Genomic DNA, 20,660 nt, shown 5'->3' with positions numbered 1-20,660 from the left:
CGACTTTACTATGCAGGCTAAGGATGGGGGGGGGCGGGGAATTGGGTGTGTGTGAGAGAGAGAGAAAGAGAGAGGGAATTGGTGTGTGTGTGTGTGTGTGTGTGTATGTGTGTGTATGTGTGTTGAGAGGGAGCGGTGGAGGGGAGAAAGAAAGAATGTCCTAAAGGCCTGGAAAACTAATGGAGAAACAAACTCTTTTAAATATCTTCCTTAACTTAGGAGGAAAAATAATAATTTATTAACCTTTACAGATAAAGTGTATGGGTTTTGCAGATGAAAGTTTGTCAGTACTTAACTGTGAATATTTGTAGTTTATCTGTTTAATGTTGAACTACAGTATAAGCCGGCTTTTGTTAATTAAACTTCTTAATAAAACTTTGTAGCAGGGTTATTTGTCTTATACTTTAGCTAGTTTCTGGATTGTTGGCAATATTCCAGGAAACTACTTAGAAAATGGTGAAGATTATATTATATTAACACACTGGTGCTAGTAAATTAATGTTTCTTCATGTTCTCCATAGAACAAATAGTTTATGTTTCTAAGCTCCCTTGATAGAATTGAGAAAAAATTGAATTTCCATTTGTTTTGAAAACACATTTCCAAGTACTATATTCATTTTTGAGAGGGGTATGTGTGCATGCATGTGTAATTGTCCAGTAGAAATTTTTTATTTTATATTGACTTCCTAAGTAACAAGGACTGTTTAACTCTTTTGCCTACATTTGTTCTATTTGATAGGGCACGATTTTCATGGTCCCAGAACTTTGTCATTTGGCCTTATTTGAGCCCTTCTGAAGCAAAGTTAGTTGGATTGTTGGTTTGTAGATAGTGGACAGGTAGTTTCATCATAGCAACTGAAAAGTGCCATCAAACTGGGCTAGAGAGCTTCAGTATTAACTTTAATATATTCATCTGTCAGAGATTCAGCATAGTAGCTGAAGAGCAATTTGCAATTTAAATTACTTGCCAAGTACTTAACATTAATTGACATGCTAAATCCATGACAAAGTAACAAATTATGACCACTGCCAGTCATTTTTAGAGAATACAATTCTCAATCTTACTGCCTATTTTATCTTTAGAGGTCAAATTGACATTTTGCAGTATATTCTTCAAGGAAATCAAATACTTAGAAAAAGGTGCATGATGATAAATAACCATGAAGGTAAGCATCACTGCTATGAACTGTTCGCAAAAAATCTGATCATTTGGGGGAGGTTCTGATTAGTGAAATTGATCAAAGTGTGTTGTGTGCATATATGAATATGCTACAATAAAAACCATTAATTTATATAACTACTATATACCAATAAAAAAGAAAAAAATATTTTGGAAAATTAAAAAAAAAGAATCTGATCAATTCCGTTATATTAGGTGGTCTACACAAGATGCTTAATTGATCTGATAACAAAACATACACATAGTCTTCCTCTAGAGTCCACATCTGGATAACACTAACTTTCCTTTATAAATTAAGAACAGACAGAGAGAGAAGAATTAAATAAAGTGACATGTATCTTTGCCATTATATTTAATTCTAAAATCTTAATCATTTTTACTTCAGGCCAAATATTTCAAATGCATAAACACAATGCAATTAACTTTTAATCTACTTATCAAAAGGAAACTACAAGGATATGTGGTTCAATAAAGAAGAGGCTCCACAGAGATATAGGTCTGAAAACTCCATTCTATGCATACATTTTTGTTCTATTGTCATTTGCATGTGTTTCTCTTTGGCATTTCCCCCATAGAATTGGGAATATACCTTTTAATATTGTGTTTGTTTAACACTATTGTAGCATAACTAAACAATTGTTTTCTCTGTTATAGTCTTTACAAGAAATTTTTCCTTTGAGAATAGGATCTGCAGATATTCCCTTTTTGAGACAAGGTGGTTATAAGAATGATCTTGTGGATGAATACAGAAAGCAGAGATTTATTCATATTCTGATGGGGTCACTGAGGTGTGTAACATTCATGCATACCTATTTTCCTGCAACTATCCACATAAATAATCCCATTTCTGATTGATGCTTATAAATGATGGTTCAGAGAACATTCCTGATGTCAGTCACTGGTTACTCATGCATGGAATTAAAAAATCTTCCAGACCAAAGCTATTGCTATAGTTGGTTTGGCTTTATCTATTTTTTAAAGAAAAATAAGAGAGGATGAGATGTTAACAAATATAATGTTAATATTAAAAGGCTATCAGGATGCCTTCAAGTTATTCCAAAAAGAAGCAGAATAAATTTAAATCTATAAATATGAATGACAGAGGCAGAGTCACTGAATACTATTAGGGCATTCATGAAAAGTAAATGTACCTTTATAAGAACTTGACTCATTAGCAATAGATACAAAGTGCTAAGGACTCAATTTTAGGAACAATTAGAAAACGACAGAAAAAAAATAGACTTTCCTTTGAATTATACATATTTCCTTCCAATTGTCATAAAATTACTGTAAAAACTAGCTAATTCCTGAAATCATCGCACCTTAATATCTTATATTTTTAAAAATTATTCTTGGATCACCATAAATACTATCTAAATAGGAGCTCTAATTTATTATAGCAAATGCTTCATGGAAAATTTTAGCTTTGTTTTTGAAATTACCTACCAACACAGGTAGAAAAAGCAAACCCTTTTTGAATGAATATTATAAGATTACATGGAAATATTTGAATAAAAACCCAAATTCTTTGGATAATATTAGCCAATATTAACTTGATTTTACAAATAACTACTTAACCAATATTTTAGAAATTTTAGAATTGATTTAAGAGACACTTGAGGAGTCAGAACAGCAGAAACAGATCGAATTAAATGCAGTAAAATTAATAAACCTGCCACTCATTTGTGCTAAGAACATAATAATAAAGCTATTTTATTTTTGGAAAAAATTTTTTGTTAGCTGGAATATATAAAGATATTCAACAACATATAGTTAAGAGTTACTCCCTGATGGACATTATGCAAATTGTGAATCACACAGTAATGAACATAGCAGAGAATAGTATCTTATGGAGAATGTAATCACTAAATTTTAAATTAATAATTATAACTTTAAATAAAATATTAGAAATGAAAAAATAAGAATTAAAACAGACAAAATAGGATGCCATTGAAGTTTATATGTTTGCCGATATTGAAGTGGCACCCCTTTTCTCCACAGAAAAGCCTGCTTCATCATGGCTGATTTTAGGGCTGTCAGCAAAAGAGTCCATTGTAGATAAACTTCCTGTTTTCATGTTGCCCTGTTTACTTAGCCACTGGCTGAGAAGATACCAGCACTCCAGGTGCTGGACACCCCCTTACTAGTTATCACAAATGCATCCAGTATAGTACTTTGAAGAAATGTACAAACAAGGTCTCTGGCCTTGAGCTGGGCTTCACAGAGATGTCTACATTTTTAAGATAAGTTACAAATGGGCCCATGGTAACAGCTGGGAGAGGGAGGAAAGAAAGGGGAGAAGAAGCTCTCCCCTTCTCAGGTGCTGTCCTTGAAGAGTTAACTTACCCAGAACAGTGAAAGAAAAAGCTGCTTTTATGTGGACTTCTGCAGACTGTGAACTTCTGAGTCCCTCCCCTTACATGCTGGGTATAAAACTCTGAAACTTCCTGAACTCGGGGTTCAGGGGATTGATTGATTACAGCAAAGGCTGTGCCCTCTGAATCTGGCTGCAGCCAAATAAAACTGTTTCCTGCTATCTTCGGTGCCTTGCTTGTTTGTCCCTACTACAATATATTAATAAGAAAGTATTGTAAAATAAAATTTAAAATACAGCACACCTACATGTGTGCACACCCCCTCTACCTCCCGCAAGGTCTGACTGCTAGGACAGCTTAGAAGCAATGATATCTCAGTAGCAGTAAATTGGGGAGTCTTGAAGAAATGCCTGATCCAGTGCTGACAGAGAATATGCAAGATGAGTCTGAAAGATTTTATAGTTCCAGAACACAAAAATGCTCAAAATAAAAAGTGGTGGGAGTATGTCAAAGAAACAGGAGCCAACTAAACAACCTCCTAGTGGCCAAACTTGAGCAACAAAAATAATGTAGTTATGAATAATAGTCCGAAGTATATATTAAGTATCCAAGACACTCATGAATAAGTATTTAGGAAATAATACTATGCAAATGGGAAAGAATAAATAAGTCTCTTTAATAGAAGAATCCATATGAGTAGCTAAGTACAGTCCTCCCAAAGAGATGGATCATCACGTCACTCTTCCCTTAAGTGTGAACTTTGTAGATTGAATTCTTTCCAAATAGTATAGTATATAGATGTTGAGAAAAAGAGTTACTCCATGGTGAAGAAATCTGACATACACTACCTGAGCCATGTGATCATGCTTATCATTTTCAATAAGTTATGTTAATAGGACATATTCTTTTTTTTCTCTTTACTTCTAACTTTATTCATCCAACAAATAACATTTCATAACAGTTTTTATCAATGGAATGCAATTCCACTCAGATCATTCTGTCAAAGACAAGAAGCAGCATCAAATCATTTTGTCCACACAAATAAATCAATTGTTGATTATTATTTTCTACTATTTGGGATTCAAGTGGGACACCTATAGCACAAGAGTTAAAACCAAGAATCAACAAATGGGACGAATTCAAACTAAAAAATTTTTTCTCAGCAAGAGAAATAATATGTGAGGTGAATAGGGAGCCTACATCCTGGGAACAAATTTTTACCCCTCAAACATCAGATAGAGCGCTAATGTCTAGAGTATACAAAGAACTCAAAAAGTTAAACAACAAAAAAGCAAATAACCCAATCAACAAATGGGCCAAGGACTTGAACAAAAACTTCTCAGAAGAGGATATACAATCAATCAACAAATACATGAAAAAATGCTCACCATCTCTAGTAATCAGAGAAATGCAAATTAAAACTACTATAAGATACCATCTCACTCCAATAAGAATGGCAGCCATTATGAAGTCAAACAACAATAAGTGCTGGCGAGGATGGGGGGGGGGAAGGTACACTGGTGGGACTGCAAATTGGTGCAGCCAATTTGGAAAGCAGTATGTAGAGTCCTTGGAAAGCTGGGAATGGAACCACCATTTGACCCAGCTATTCCTCTTCTCGGACTATACCCAAAAGACCTAAGAAGAGCATAGTACAGGGACACAGCCACATCAATGTTTATAGCAGCACAATTCACAATACCAAGAATGTGGAACCAACCTAAATGCCCTTCAATAGATGAATGGATTAAAAAAATGTGGCATTTATACACAATGGAATATTACTCAGCCCTGAAAAATAATAAAATCATGGCATTTGCAGGCAAATGGATGGCATTAGAGCAGATTATGCTAAGTGAAGTTAGCCAATCCCTAAAAAACAAATGCCAGATGTCTTCTCTGATATAAGCGGGGTGACTCAAAATGGGATAGGAGGAAGAGCATGAGAAGAAGACTACCACTAAATAGGGAAGAGAGGTGGGAGGGAAAAAGAGGGAGAAGGGGAGTTGCACAGAAGATGGAAGGAGAACCTCATTGTTATACAGAATACATATATGATATTGTAATGAGAAAAAGAAAAAAAAAGTGTCACATTAGATTGGATAGAGAGAAAGGATGGGAGAGGAGGGGAGGAGTAGGGAGGATAGGAAGGGCAGCAGAATAGAATAGACAATATGATTGATGTATGTACATTCCATGTATGTATTATATGTCAAACTGCATTCTACTGTCATGTATGACTAAAAAAATGAATAAAAATTTTTAAAAAAAGAATTCATACTCCAAACTCAAGCCGTCTTATTTATTTTGGAAATATTAAAAAAAATCTTTGTACAGCCAGAAACAAATTTCATTTAACATTGTTTTGGTTAAAACAGCAAGATAAGAAAAAGACATAAGGCATATAAATACTGAAAGGTAGAACGTAACACATGTTACTTTTGCTCAGTGGTATTACTAAATGAAGGAAAAGCATTAGGCATAAAATGAGATCATATTAAAGCAATGTGAAAATGATGATGTTCTTATTTATCAGTATTGAAGAAAATATAGCTAATATGTTGCAATTTTATTTAAATGTATATAAGAAGATGAAAAAATGTAAAATATATGCAAGAAATACATGATAAGCAGGAATTAATCCAAATTTTATAACAATTATATTAAGTTAATATTTAAAGTTGGATAAGTTCTAAATGTTGAAGAACAGGGAAACCTCTAAAATTACTAACAGATGTTTAAAATACAATGACCACTTTGGAGAGAAACTTAGTAATAACCAAGTAATCCGTGTGTGTGTGTGTGTGTGTGTGTATTGTTACATGTAGTGATTTTCAATGTAGAGTTTTCTTGTGGTAGCAGAAACATTGGAAACAACTAAGTGTGCAGCCAAAATAGAATGTATAATTATATTAAGGAATATTTAACTGAAATGAAAATGAATTAGTCTATGTATATAAGCATGAGTTATCTCAAGAAACATATTTTAAGACCTCCCCCAAAGAAATAACTAGATTACATGTGGATAATTCAGCATGGCTATTTAATTTATATTTTAATACATTTAGAATGAATTTTATGTCTTGTTTTCAAAATCTTCTTTTGAGAAAGTCAGGAAATCGTACTTTGGACTGAAATAAACAGTTTCAATTTATTTGTAATATTTAAGCTTTTATAATTGTGATAGGTGCTTTCGTGTTATTTATATTTGTTTGTATACATCTTTGTATGCCTAAAACTGGTTTGATAAAAAATACATTTTAAAAGAATCTTGAGTAGTTTGAAGTGTCCATTAACATAAGTATACAGACATTGTCAATTTTTTATGCCATGTTGGCTTAGATATCTCTGGAGAATCTAATGACTCACTGATTCAAAGTAGCATATTCTTGTGCATGTCCATTGTAGCAACTACAATGTGAACCTATTATCTGTGTGTAAAATTGAAAACTTGTACAAATCAGCAACACTTTGACATCACAATGGACCCTCAGATACTATCCTTAAATCCTGCCGTGCATTTGTGTGTACAACCACCTGAAAAACAATTACACCAAAACATCTGGACTTTTAAATTTTACTTGTTTTATTGTGTCTGTTTTTTTTTTTTTTTTTGTAATTATTGAGTTATTCTGTGGACTCTGGTGAAAATTAACTGCCCAATAGGTAAATATTGATTTAAATCACATAAAGGAATAGTTTTCTTTCTAATGTGTCATGAGATGGAGTCAGTTATTTTTTTTCTGAAAATAGTTGGACCAATATATCCATTTTGAAATACTGCAACCTATACACAGTGAGATTACTGCATGCATATATATAAGTTAAAATATAAAAGAATCCAATTTATAAATATTTTCATCCTGACATAAAATCTTTATCTACAACACAACCTAGATTTGCAAGAATCAATTTGGAGAGTTTCTATCTAATGACATAAGTCTCAAATATGAGGAAAACAGAGATCTAAAATTCCCATAATATTTGTAGTAAAATTTTTGATAAAAATAATTTAAGAATTATAAATCTATACTTTGGAATGTTTTACACATTAAATAATTAACATATAAATATTAGGAAAGAATTTGTTTAACAAAAAGAAAGTTGAACTTATACAATAAATATGTATACAAAAATTTAAAAATTGTCCAATAAGAGTATGCAAAATATGTTAATATTTAATTAATTTTAAAAAATGACTTAAGAAATACAAAATCAGAAGAGAAATATTAAAATCATAATTTCAAATGAGATAAGGATTGTACTTAAAAACTGGGAGAGAGGTCAGCAGAAGAAACTCAAAATATTTGATGAGTAAAGACCTTGAAGGCGACAAATATTGTTAAGCAAAGACATACTTTAGGATAATTATTTAGTTTTATTTTAAATATGAATTCTTAGACACAAAGATATTCATGAATAAAATTATAGACAATTTGAGATTCCATCCTCTCAATTTGAATGGACTGCCCTAGTTGAGTCAGGGTATTTGTATTCTAAGAAGAAAAGTAAACTATATTCAGCATGAGAAATGTGCACACATTTAAAAACATGTTATTACCACATATTAACCTAAAAATGAACTTCAAATAACACATCAGTAAATGGGCTAATGAACTGAGCAGACACTTCACAGAAGAAGAAATATAGGTATTCAATAAACATAAGGAAAAATGTTCATCATCTCTAGCAATTAGAGAAATGCAAATCAGTACTCTAAGATTTCATCTCACTCCAGTCAGAATGGCAGCTATTATTCATACAAACAATGATAAGTGTTGGTGAGGATGTGGATAAAATGATACACTCATACATTGCTGGTGGGACTACAAATTGGTGCAACCCTCATGGAAAGCAGTATGGAGATTCCTCAGATAAATTGGAATGGAACCACCACTTGACTCAGCTATTCCACTCCTTGGTCTGTATCCAGAGGACTTAACATCACCATACTACAGTGATGCAGCCACATCAATGTTTATAGCAGCTCAATTTACAGTAGCTAAACTATGGAACCAACCTAGATGCCCTTCAGCAGATGAATAAATACAGAAAATGTGGTATATATACACAATGGAATATTAGCCTTAAAGAAGAATTAAATCACAACATTTGCAGGTAAATGGATGGAACTAGAGAACAACATGCCAAGTGAAATAAGGCAGTCCTCCAAAAACAAAGGCCTAATGTTTTCTCTGATAGTAGATGCTGATCCATTGTGGGGGCATACAGGTAAGGAAGAATGAAGGAACTTTATATAGTGCAGAGGAGAGTGAGGGGAGGGGTGGGTTGTGAGGATGGGAAGGACAGTAGAATCAGAGTGACATTAATACCTTATATACATGTGTGTATATAAGGTAATATATAAGTACACTACTGGTGTGACTCAGCCCCATGTACAGCCAGAGTAATGAGAAGGTACACTCCATTTGTGTACTGAGTGTCAAAAATGCATTCTACTGTCTTGTGTAACTAATTAGAACAAATAAAAAAAACATTGGGGCTGGGGATGTGGGTCAAACGGTAGCGTGCTCGCCTGGCATGCGCTGGGCACTGGATTCGACCCTCAGCACCACATAAAAATAAAATAAAAGATGTAGTGTCCACCGTAAACTAAAAAACTAAAAATATTAAAAAATTCTCTCTCTCTTAAAAAAAAATTGAATAACTTTAAAAATGAACTTAAACAAATATAGCAATGAAATAGTGGGATACAATTCAGTTGTAGTGTTGTGATGGCAGATTTTATGAAGAAAATACATCAAATCAACCAAATGGGAGAAAAATACCGTACCATTCTTCTGATAGAAATATATTAACAAGTTCTAGTTTTCTCACATTCCCATGTAGATGAATACCATATTGTAGCTATTCTAGCTGATAACGTGAAAGATTTATAAACTTTGGTGGAAATAGTAGTAATCACATATTTAGGAATATGGAAGAATAAAAAAGAACCAAGGAGGGCATACTTAATTTAATGTACTTAACCTCTGGAGTACTTTGTCAATATTCATTGATTTTGAGGATTGTGAAGAGGAGATTGATGTATGATAACAATTTCAGAGATCACACATGATGATGGATATGTGGGAATGTAAAGGGTTACTATGTTGGAGAAGGGAAATAAAACCACGCAAGAGTTACCATGCTTATGTTTACCAAATTCTGCAAGCTTTCTCCAGAATATTATACTGTAAAGGAAGTCTTATAAAATTATTAAAGTTAAGAATTTTAGCTGGTGCAGTTGTATTATGGAGTGTTATAAACATTTTAGTTGTAGACTGATGAATTATCTCATAAAATGCAGAAACGTTCAGTAACCTATCATGAATCCTCTTTTTTTTTTCCCCCAAATCCCTTCCCTTTACTTTATAAAGATGTGCAAGGCTATAAAACTTTCAAACTATTGCTGCTGAAAGTATTTTGTAGAAGCAATCTTGCAAAAGAGAAATATAGAGAAGCATATTTGCAAGTGCTTAGTATTATACAGCATGTATAAAAGCAGTTAAAATGAGAAAGTTGATAGAGATAGAAATTCAATTTGTGAATCTAAGTAGAATTTAAGTAGAAGTGGTTCCTTCATCTTTGGATACTTTAGACTAAATATGTATAAATGCAGGACATAAACCAGATATTCAACCCGCCTTCAGAATACATCAAAGACTGAAAGAGGATTATGCAACTTTAATGATAGAATTGTAACAGAACCACAATGTGTGTATAAAAGTGAATTATTTGTATTTCCCGTGTTTATACTAATACACATATGTTTATGTTGACTTATCTACTGTATCTAATATAATTTTATTAAGTGCCCAGAAATGTAGGTTTGGTTCTTCTCCTCTAATACTTTTATTACAAAATTTAAATAAAACAGAAATGCTGCTAAATAAGAAAATACTGCATAAATAAAGAAAAAAAGCATTTGGGGGAAAATGGTGCATAAAAAGTCTCTTCCTGTTGAGATGGATAACCTTCCCCTCCTATGCAAACATACTCATCCTCAAAATACAATAGTTTTACATTAGATTATTTTTCTTCAGAAAACTCATTATCAATTTATTCTGAAATACATAAAGGAGTCATAATTCTCCAGTAATGGTTTTGGAAACTAATAAACCTGTAAGAATTACATATCATATTTTAGTTAAAATCAACTTTAAGAATTAATGTAAATTATTCTTGATAAATTTATGAATAGAGTATAATTGTAAGTAATTTAAGAGCCATCATGCATAGTTTCAAAAAAAAAAGTTAGCACCTAGATAATTTTATAGATATTCAGTGGTTCATGTATCTATTTCAGCCTTTTATTTTAGTTAAATTGCACAATAAAAGCTACAGGGAAAAGGAGAAATAATATGAATGTTTAGAGAAAATTATAAAATCTACAATCTATAAAATTACAACAAAATAGGTCTGGGGTTGTGGCTCAGTGGCAGAGTGCTTGCCTAGCATGTGTGAGGCACTGGGTTAGATTCTCAGCACCATGTATCAATAAATAAAATAAAGGTCCATTGGCAACTAAAAAAGAAAAAGAAACCCACCTAGTCTAAATCAATGTTAAAAAAAATTACAACACAATAAATTTGGCCAGTAATTTTTTTTTTACTTTAGTAATATGATTATATACTGTGTGCTCAATTACATAGCAATGTTAAATTAAGATATACAATACAATTTTTATAATTTTATAAGTATATTTTTTATGTCTTTATGATGTTTAGGCAGATACTATGTTTAAATTTTTTTTTAGTTGTAGTTGGACACAATACCTGTACCTTATTTATTTATTTTCATGTGGTGCTGAGAATTAAATCCAGCACCTCACATGTACTACGCAAGTGCTCTACTGCTGAGCCACAATCCCAGCCCCCAGATACTATATTTATTTGAAAAAATAATCCAATGGAATACTTAATATAATATCATAAAGAAATTTTTAAGTCTTCATAATAAGTACCAGAGTATTTAGTACCATGTTTATGTCTGACTATTAAAGAGCATTTAAAAGAAATAATTTACACAGTAAAATTTTAGTTTTAATTTAAGGTTTAACATTTTATTGTTGAGTGGGGAAATTTAAACATTATTTACATTTATTCTCTAATATTACCATTTGTAAATGAAAGATTATATGTGTAGTTGATTATAGTTATTCTAATTTTCTCTTTTAAAATCTTATTACATTAAGTTTTAATTTACATAACAGCATAAATGTTTCTCTTAATGTGATAAATTATTGGTTACAAAGAAAACGTGCTTACCATAGTTGTCTCTGCAATAGAACCAAAGCTGTTTATGAATATGTTGCATGTGACATTAACTGGAGGGCCTGAAAAAGAGATTAAAACATAAGAGCTGTTAAGATACCTATCTAAAAATATTTTCAAATATTTCTTGTTTCTTGTTATTAGTGGGAGAGAAAATGATTTCTTTGTCTACAAACAGATGCTCATAATTGAAGGTAACTATTCCATCAAGCAATCTGGATTGAGAATCCCAAGCTTCAAGATCTTTGAATAGTGATGCTGACCATCATATAAGGCTTTTATTTCAATTTCCTTAAATATTAGGAGATAAAATGTTAGGAGAGAAATCTCTGATATTTTGTTTTCTTCCTAAAGTATGGAACTGGCATTTCTAGTTGGCCAGAGGTTTTAGAATATATATATATATAGTTTTCCTTATATTCATATATATATGAATATAAGGAAAACAATGTATTTCTATGGAAGAGCAGTGTTCAATGGAAAAGTGATACATTCAGAATTTTACTAATAGTTGGGATCAGGATGCCTCATTTTATAGGAAATATACCCCAGCTCCTACCTCCACATCATGCCTCCAATAAGATAGCAGTAACTTCTTTGTAAAAGTAAACTGTTTTAGGATTGACTTGTTCTTGTTTTTCTAAGACCTTAAGGTGCATCACTATGTAATTTGAGATCTATTTTATTTAAATAGACAATTGTATCTATAAACTTCCCTATTAAGCATTGCTTTTACTGTATCTGAGATTCTGGTATGATATATTTCCATCTTTCTTTGATTATAGATATTTTAAAATTTTCCCCTTAATTTATTCAGTGATCCAGTCATCATTCAAAAGCATCTCATTCAGTCTACACATATTTGTGTAGTTTCTGTAATTTTTCTTATTGATTTCTAATTTCATTTCATTATGAGCTGAAAAATGCAAGATTATTTCACTGTTTTGTATTTGATAAGATTGGCTCTATGGCCTACTAAATGATCAGCTTTGGAGAAAGTTCCTGTGAGTGGCTGATGAGAAAGTGTATTTAGTATTGCTGAATAAAATATTCAGTAGATATCTGTTAAGTTTAATTGATCAATAATAAGTTTTAAATAGGATTTATCCTTGTTATTTTCTCCCTGGACGGCCTATTAGTGAGAGAAGTGTATTGAAATCCCCCCATTATTGTATTGGAGTCCATCAGTCACTATATGTCTAGTAATGTTTATTTTGTCAAAATGGGTGCTGCCCTCACATTTGTAGCATAAATATTTACAACCCCATGTTCTTGTTGGATTGTTCCCTTTATCGATATATAATATCCTTCTTTGTCTCTTCTAATAATAATTACAAGTCTGCTTTGTCTGATATGACAGTAGCTATATCTGATTGCTAGTAGAAGGAAAGTAATAAAGACCAGAGCTCAAGTTAATGAAATAGAAACTAAGAACAATAAAAAGGGTCAATGAAATAAATAATTGTTTCTTTAAATAAAATAAGCATAAATTAAATCTCTAGCCAAACTAATAAAAAAGTGAAAAGACCCAAATTAATAATCTTAGAGATGCAAATGGGGATATTAAAATAGACATAGTTGAAATTTAGAAGATCACTAGAGAATATTTTACAAACTTATATTTCAGTAAATTAGAAAATCTAGAAGAAATGGACAAATTTCTAGACATATACAATCTACCAAATCAGAATGATGAAGAGATAGAAAACCTGAATAGACAAATTACAAGCAATGAGATTTAAGCATTAATACAAAGCTTTCCAATAAAGAAAAGTCCAGGAACTGATGGATTCACAACCGAATTTTACAAGATCTTTAAAGAAGAACTGATGACAATTCTCCAAAAATTATTCCATGAAGTTGAACACTTTTAAACTTTGTGAAGTTGTATCATCCTGATACCAAAATTGGGTGAAGACACTTTCAAGAAAGAAAACACAGAACAATATCATTTATGAACATAGGTGCAAAACTCTCAATAAAATATTAGCAGATCAACATCGGATATACATTCAAAGTATTATACACTGTGATCAAGTTGGTTTCATCTCATGCATGCAAGGATTGTCCAATATATGCAAACAGTACGTGTAATTCACCATATAAATAAAATAAAGGACAAAAATCACATGGTTATCTCAATGCATGCAGCAAAAGCCTTTGACAAAATTCATCATGCATTTATAATAAAAGCACTGAAAAAACTGCATATATTAGGAACTTCCTTCCACATAGTAAAGACTATATATGACAAGCCCAAAGCCAACATCAAAGTAAATGGGGAAAAACTGAAAGCATTTAAACTAATATTAGGCAAAGACAAGGGTGTCCAATCTCAACACTCTTATTCAATATAATTTTTGAAAGTTTAGTCAGAGTAATTAGAAAAGAGAACAGGGATACAAATAAGAAGGGAAGAATTCACTTAGAAAAACCTTAAAATTTCTGCCAGAAGACTTTACAGATGATAAGCAATTCAACAAAATAGCAGGATACCAGCTCAGCATATTAAAAAAAAATGTTGCAGGATACAAAATAAATATCAATAACTTTCCTATACCCCAGTAATGAATCTGAGAGAGAAATCAGGAAAACAATTCCATTCACAGTACCTTTAAAAAATACCTAGAAATAAACCTAACAGAAGAAGTTAAAGATCACTGTAAGGAAAGTTATAGAACTCTGACCCACCTCTGCAGGGCCCAGGCACATAGCATGCCTGGTCCACCCCTCCCCTGGCAGGGCAGAGACTGCAAGAACCTAGCTTTTGGCACAAGACAGCCCCTTCTGACCAGCAGACTACCATGGGAGGTCAAGCCCAGTGGCCCAGACCCACCCATATCAGCCTCTGCAGGGCCCAGGCACATAGCATGCCTGGTCCACTCCTCCCCCATGGGGCATAGACCACCAGAGCCTAGCCTCTGGTGCAGTGCTGCCCCCTCTGACCAGCAGGCTACCATAGAGCAGGAGCCGAGATCCAGCCCAGCCAGCACACATCAGCCCCTCGGAATCCAGGATCTCAGTAGGCAAGGTTCATCCCTTCCCCAGTGGGGCAGACACTGCCAGAGCCTAGCTTTTGATGCAGGACTGCCCCTTTTGACCAGCAGACTACTATGGAAAGTCAAGCCCAATGGCCCCTATCTACCCACTGCAACTTACGGCAGGTCCCAGATCCAGGATGTAGTAGCATCCACTGAGGGACACCAGCAGAGTCTGGAAGCCCAACATCAAGGTGAGGTACAGAAAATCTGTATGGGTACTACAAAAATATAGGGAAGAAACTGTAATATCTAAGGTCCACACTGCAAGAAAGGAAGACACATAGACAACATGAAAAAATAAGGGAGGAAAATGCCCCAAACAAACCAGAACCCTATAAAAAAAAAAAAAAAACAAACAAACAAAAAAAACCAGAACCTATGGACAGCAAAGTTGATGAAATGTCAGAGAAGGAGTTCTGAAGGTTTATAATTAAAATTATCTGTGAATTAAAGAATGACCTAAATGAGCAACAACAAGCAAAAAATGATCACTCCAACATGAGATAAGAGAGCAAATACAGATAACAAAAGATTACTTCAAGAGAGAGAGAGAGACCCAGGGGGAAAAAAAACAGAAATTCTTGAAATGAAGAATACAATAAATCAAATAAAAAACTCAATAGAAAGCATAACCAACAGCCTAGATCACTTGGAAGAAAGAACGTTAGATAATGAAGACAAAGTATACAATCTGGAATATAAAGTTGACCACACAGTGAAGAAAGTTAGAAACCATGAATAGAACGTCCAAGAATTATGGGACAGCATCAAAAGACCAAATATAAGAGTTATTGGAATAGAGGAAGGCACAGAGTTTCATACCAAAGGAATGCACAACCTCTTCAATGAGATAATATCAGAAAATTTCCCAAGCATAAAGAACGAATTGGAAAACCAAATACAAGAGGCTTACAGGACACCAAATGTACAAAATTACAACACATTTATACCAAGACACATTATAATGAAAATGCCTAGCATACAGAATAAGGACAGAACCTTAAAAGCTGCAAGAGAGAGGAATTAGATCATATATAGGGGGAGACCAATTCTTATCTCAGCAGATTTTCCAACACAGGCCCTCAAAGCCAGGAGATCATGGAAAAACATATACCAAGCTCTGAAGAAAATAGATGCTAAACAAGAATCTTATATCCAGCAAAACTAAGTTTTAGATTTGATGATGAAATAAAAACCTTCCATGATAAACAAAAGTTTAAAGAATTTACAACTAGAAAGCCTGCACTACAGAACATCCTCAGCAAAGTATTCCAAGAGGAAATGAAAAACAATGATGAAAATCACAGGGAAGGTTTACACTAAAGGAAAATCTAACCAGAACAGAAACCAAGTCATGTTAAATACCAAAAATAAACAAAAATGGTTGGGGATACAATTCATGTCTCAATAATAACCCTGAATGTTAATGGCCTAAACTCACCAATCAAAAGACACAGACTAGAAGGTTGGATTAAAAAAAGCTCCAACAATATGCTGCCTCTAAGAAACTCATCTCATAGAAAAAGACATACACAGTCTGAAGTTGAAGGGTTTGGAAAAACCATACAAATCACATGGACTGTGGAAGCAAGCAGTGGTTTCTATCCTCATATCAAATAAAGTAGACTTTAAACTAAAATCTATCAAAAAGGATAAAGAAGGATACTACATACTGCTCAAGGGAACCATACACTAACAAGACTTAACAATTATAAATATATATGCCCCAAACAATGGAGCAGCTACGTTCATCAAACAAACCCTTCTCAAGTTCAAGAGTCAAATAGACCACAACACAATAATTTTGGGTGACTTTCACACACCTCTTTCATTACTAGATAGAAATTCCAAACAAAAGCTGAACAAAGAAACTATAGAACTAAATAATACAATCAAGTTTGCCTTAACTGACATATATATAATATTCCAATCTTCAATGAGAGAATATATTTCTCAGCAGTACATGGATCCTTCTCTAAAATAGACCATATACTATTTCACAAAGCAACTCTTAGCAAATATAAGAAAAGTAGAGATTATACCCTGCATTCTATCAGACTATAATGGAATGAAATTAGAAATCAATGATAAAAAAGAAATAAAATCTACTCCAATACCTAGAGACTAAAAAATATGCTACTGAATGTACAATGGGTTAAAGAAGACATCAAGGAGGAGATTTTAACAGTCTTCACAGGTGAATGAGAACACAGATACAACATACTGAAATCTGGGACACTATCTATGAAAGCAGTTCTAAGAGGAAAGTTCATTGCATGGAGTTCCTTCCCTAAAAGAAGAAACAGTCAACAAATAAATGATTTAACACTACATCTCAAAGTCCTAGAAAAAGAAGAACAAATCAACACCAAAAGCAGCAGAAGACAGGAAATAATTAAAATTAGAGCTGAAAATCAATCAAAATTGAAATGAAAGAAACAATTGAAAAAATTGACAGAAGTTGGTTCGTTGAAAAAATAAATAAAATTGACAGACACTTAGCCATGCTGAAGAAGAGAAGGAGAGAGAAAACTCAAATCACTAACATATGTGATGAAAAAGAAAATATCACAACAGACACTACAGAAATATAGAAGATAATTAGAAATTATTTTGAAAACCTGTATTCCAATAAAATAGAAAATATTGAAGGCATCACCAAATTTCTAGAGTCATATAATTTGCCCAAATTGAATCAGGATGATATATACAATTTAAACAGGTCAGGTCAATTTCAAGAGACAAAATAGCAGACAAAATAGCCATCAAAAGTCTACCAACCAAGAAAAGCCCAGGACTGGATGGATACACAGTCAAGTTCTACAAGACCTTTAAAGAAGAACTAATACTAATACTCTCCAATTTATTTCAGGAAATGAAAAAGAGGCAGCACTTCTAAACTCATTCTGTGAGGCCAATATCACTCTGATTCCAAAACCAGGCAAAGACACATCAAAAAAAAAAAAAAAAGAGAGAGAGAAAGAAAGAAAATGAAAAAGAAAACTTCAGACCAATATCTCTAATGAACATAGATGCAAAAATCTCAATAAAATTCTGGCAAATAGAATACAAAAACATATCAAAAAGATTATGCACCATGATCAAGGAGGTTTCATCCCAGGGATGCAAGGTTGGTTAAACATACAGAAATCAATAAATGTAATTTGTCACATCAGTAAACTTAAATATAAGAATCATATGATCATCTCAACAGACGCAGAAAAAGCATTTGACAAAATACAGAACCCCTTTATGTTCAAAACACTAGAAAAACTAGGGATACAGGAACATATCTCAACATCATAAAGGCTATCTATGATAAGCTCCAGGCTAACATCAATCTAAATGGAGAAAAATTGAAGCATTCCCTCTAATAACTGGACCAAGACAGGGATGCCCTCTTTCAACACTTCTTTTTAACATAGATCTTGAAATACTTAGACAAAAGAAAGGAATACATATAGGAAGAAGAACTCAAATTGGCACTATTTGCTGATGATATGATTCTATACCTGAAAGACCCTAAATGTTCCACCAGAAAACTTCTAGAACTAGTAAATGAATTCAACAAAGTAGCAGGATATAAAATCAACCATAAATCAAAGGCATTTCTGTATATCAGTGACAGATCCTCAGAAAGGGAAATGAGGAAAACTACCTCATTCTCAATAGCTTCAAAAAATTAAATAAATTACTTGGGAATCAATGAAATAGGTGAAAGATCTATATAATGAAAATTATAGAACTCCAAAGAAAGAAGTCAAAGAAGACCTTAGAAGATGGAAAGATCTACCTTGCTCTTGGATAGGCAGAATTAGTATTATAAAAATGGTCATACTTTCAAAAGCAATATACAGATTTAATGCAATTCTGATCAAAAGTCAAGTGACATTCCTCATAGAATTAAGAAAAAGCAATCATGAAATTTATCTGGAAAAATAAGAGATTCAGAATAGCTAAAGCAATCCTTAGCAGGAAGAGTAAAGCAGATGGCATTGCTATACCAGACCTTAAAATATACTACTGAGCAATAGTAACAAAAACAGCCTGGTATTGGCACCAAAACAGACTGGTAGACCAATGGTACAGAATAGAGGACACAGAGACTAACCCACAAAACAACAATTATCTTATATTAGACAAGGTGCTTAGAACATGTATTGGAGAAAAGACAGCCTCTTCAACAAATGGTGCTGGGAAAACTGGAAATCCATATGCAACAAAATGAAATTAAACCCCTATCTCTCACCATTCACAAAACTCAACTCAAAATGAATCAAGGACTTAGGAATACAACCAGAGACCCTGCTTCTAATAGAAGAAAAAGTAAGCCCTAATCTCCATCATGTGGGATTAGGCCCCAACTTCGTTAATAAGACTCCTGTGGCACAAGAATTAAAATCAAGAATCAATAAATGGGATAGATTCAAACTAAAAATTTTCTTCTCAACAAAAGAAACAATCTGTGAGGTGAGTAGAGATCCTACATCTTGGGAGCAAATCTTTACCCCTCACACATCTGAAAGAGCACTAATCACTAGAGTATATAAAGAACTCAAAAAGCTAGACACCAAAGAAACAAATAACCCAATCAATAAATGGGCCAAGGACCTGAAGAGACACTTCTCAGAAGATGATATACAATCAATCAACAAATGCATGAAAAAAGTTCATCATCACTAGCAATTAGAGAAATGCAAATCAAAACCACTCTAAGATTTCATCTCCCTGCAGTCAGAATGGCAGCTAAATAAAGACAATAATAAGTGTTGGCAAGGATGTGGGGAAAAAGGTACACTCATACATTGCTGGTGGGACTGCAAATTGGTGCAGCCAATATGGAAAGCAGTATGGAGATTTCTTAGAAAATTGGGAATGGAACCGCCATTTGACCCAGCTATCCCTCTCCTCGGTCTGTACCCAAAGGACTTAACAGCATACTACCGGGACGCAGCCACATCAATCTTTGTAGCAGCACAATTCATAATAGCTAAATTGTGGAACCAACCTAGATGCCCTTCAATAGATGAATGGATAAAAAAATGTGGCATATATACACAATAGTATATTACTCAGCAATAAAAGACAATAAAATCATGGCATTTGCAGGTAAATGGATGGAGTTTGAGAAGATAATGTTAAGTGAATTCAGCCAATCCCAAAAAACAAATGCCAAATGTTTTCTTTGATATAAGGAAGCTGATTCATAGTGGGATAGGGAGAGGGAGCATGGGACGAATAGATGAACTCTAGAAAGGGCAGAGGGGTGGGAGGGGAAGGGAGGGGGCATGGGGTAATTAATGATGGTTGAATGTGATGATCAACATAATCCAAAGTACATGTAGGAAGACACAAATTGGTGTGAGTATACTATGTATACAACTAGAGATATGAAAAACTGAGCTCTATATATGTAATAAGAATTGTAATGCATTCCACTGTTATATATAAATAAAAATGAATAAATAAATATAAAAAAGAAAGTTATAGAACTCTGAAGAAGAAATTGAAATAGACCTTAAAAAATAAGATTTCCAATGTTCATGGATCAACAGAATTAATTTGTTAAAATTATACACTCCCCATCAAAATACCAATAACATTCTTCACATAACTAGAAAAAACAATTTTAAAGTTCATGTGGAAGCAAAAAAGACCCAGAATAGTCAAAGGACCAATCCTGGAGGTATTTTATTACAGGATTTTAAAATTATACTAAGCGTTATAATCACTAAAACACCATGGGACTGGCATAAAAACAGACCCTTAGACCAAAGGAGCATAATAGGAGACACAAACACAAACCTATATACTTAGTCATCTGATTTTTAACAAAGATGCCAAGAAT

At 33.0% G+C, this 20,660-nt stretch overlaps 1 protein-coding gene across 2 annotated transcripts in view; it reads right to left on the bottom strand.

The window, feature by feature from the left end:
* Glra3 (glycine receptor alpha 3) overlaps positions 1–20,660 on the bottom strand; it is a 176,049-nt gene that overhangs the window by 94,777 nt on the left and 60,612 nt on the right. For both annotated transcript variants that reach the window (XM_015486085.2, XM_015486084.2), the window contains exon 3: positions 11,766–11,833. In XM_015486085.2, coding sequence (XP_015341571.1) covers positions 11,766–11,833 — 68 coding nt within the window. The remainder of the gene's footprint in view (positions 1–11,765; positions 11,834–20,660) is intronic.

Source organism: Marmota marmota, unplaced genomic scaffold, assembly GCF_001458135.2.
Source record: "Marmota marmota marmota unplaced genomic scaffold, marMar, whole genome shotgun sequence".
Taxonomy (NCBI): Eukaryota; Metazoa; Chordata; class Mammalia; order Rodentia; family Sciuridae; genus Marmota; species Marmota marmota.
Note: the sequence above shows the minus strand (reverse complement) of the source record. Positions and strands in the feature narration are given on the sequence as shown.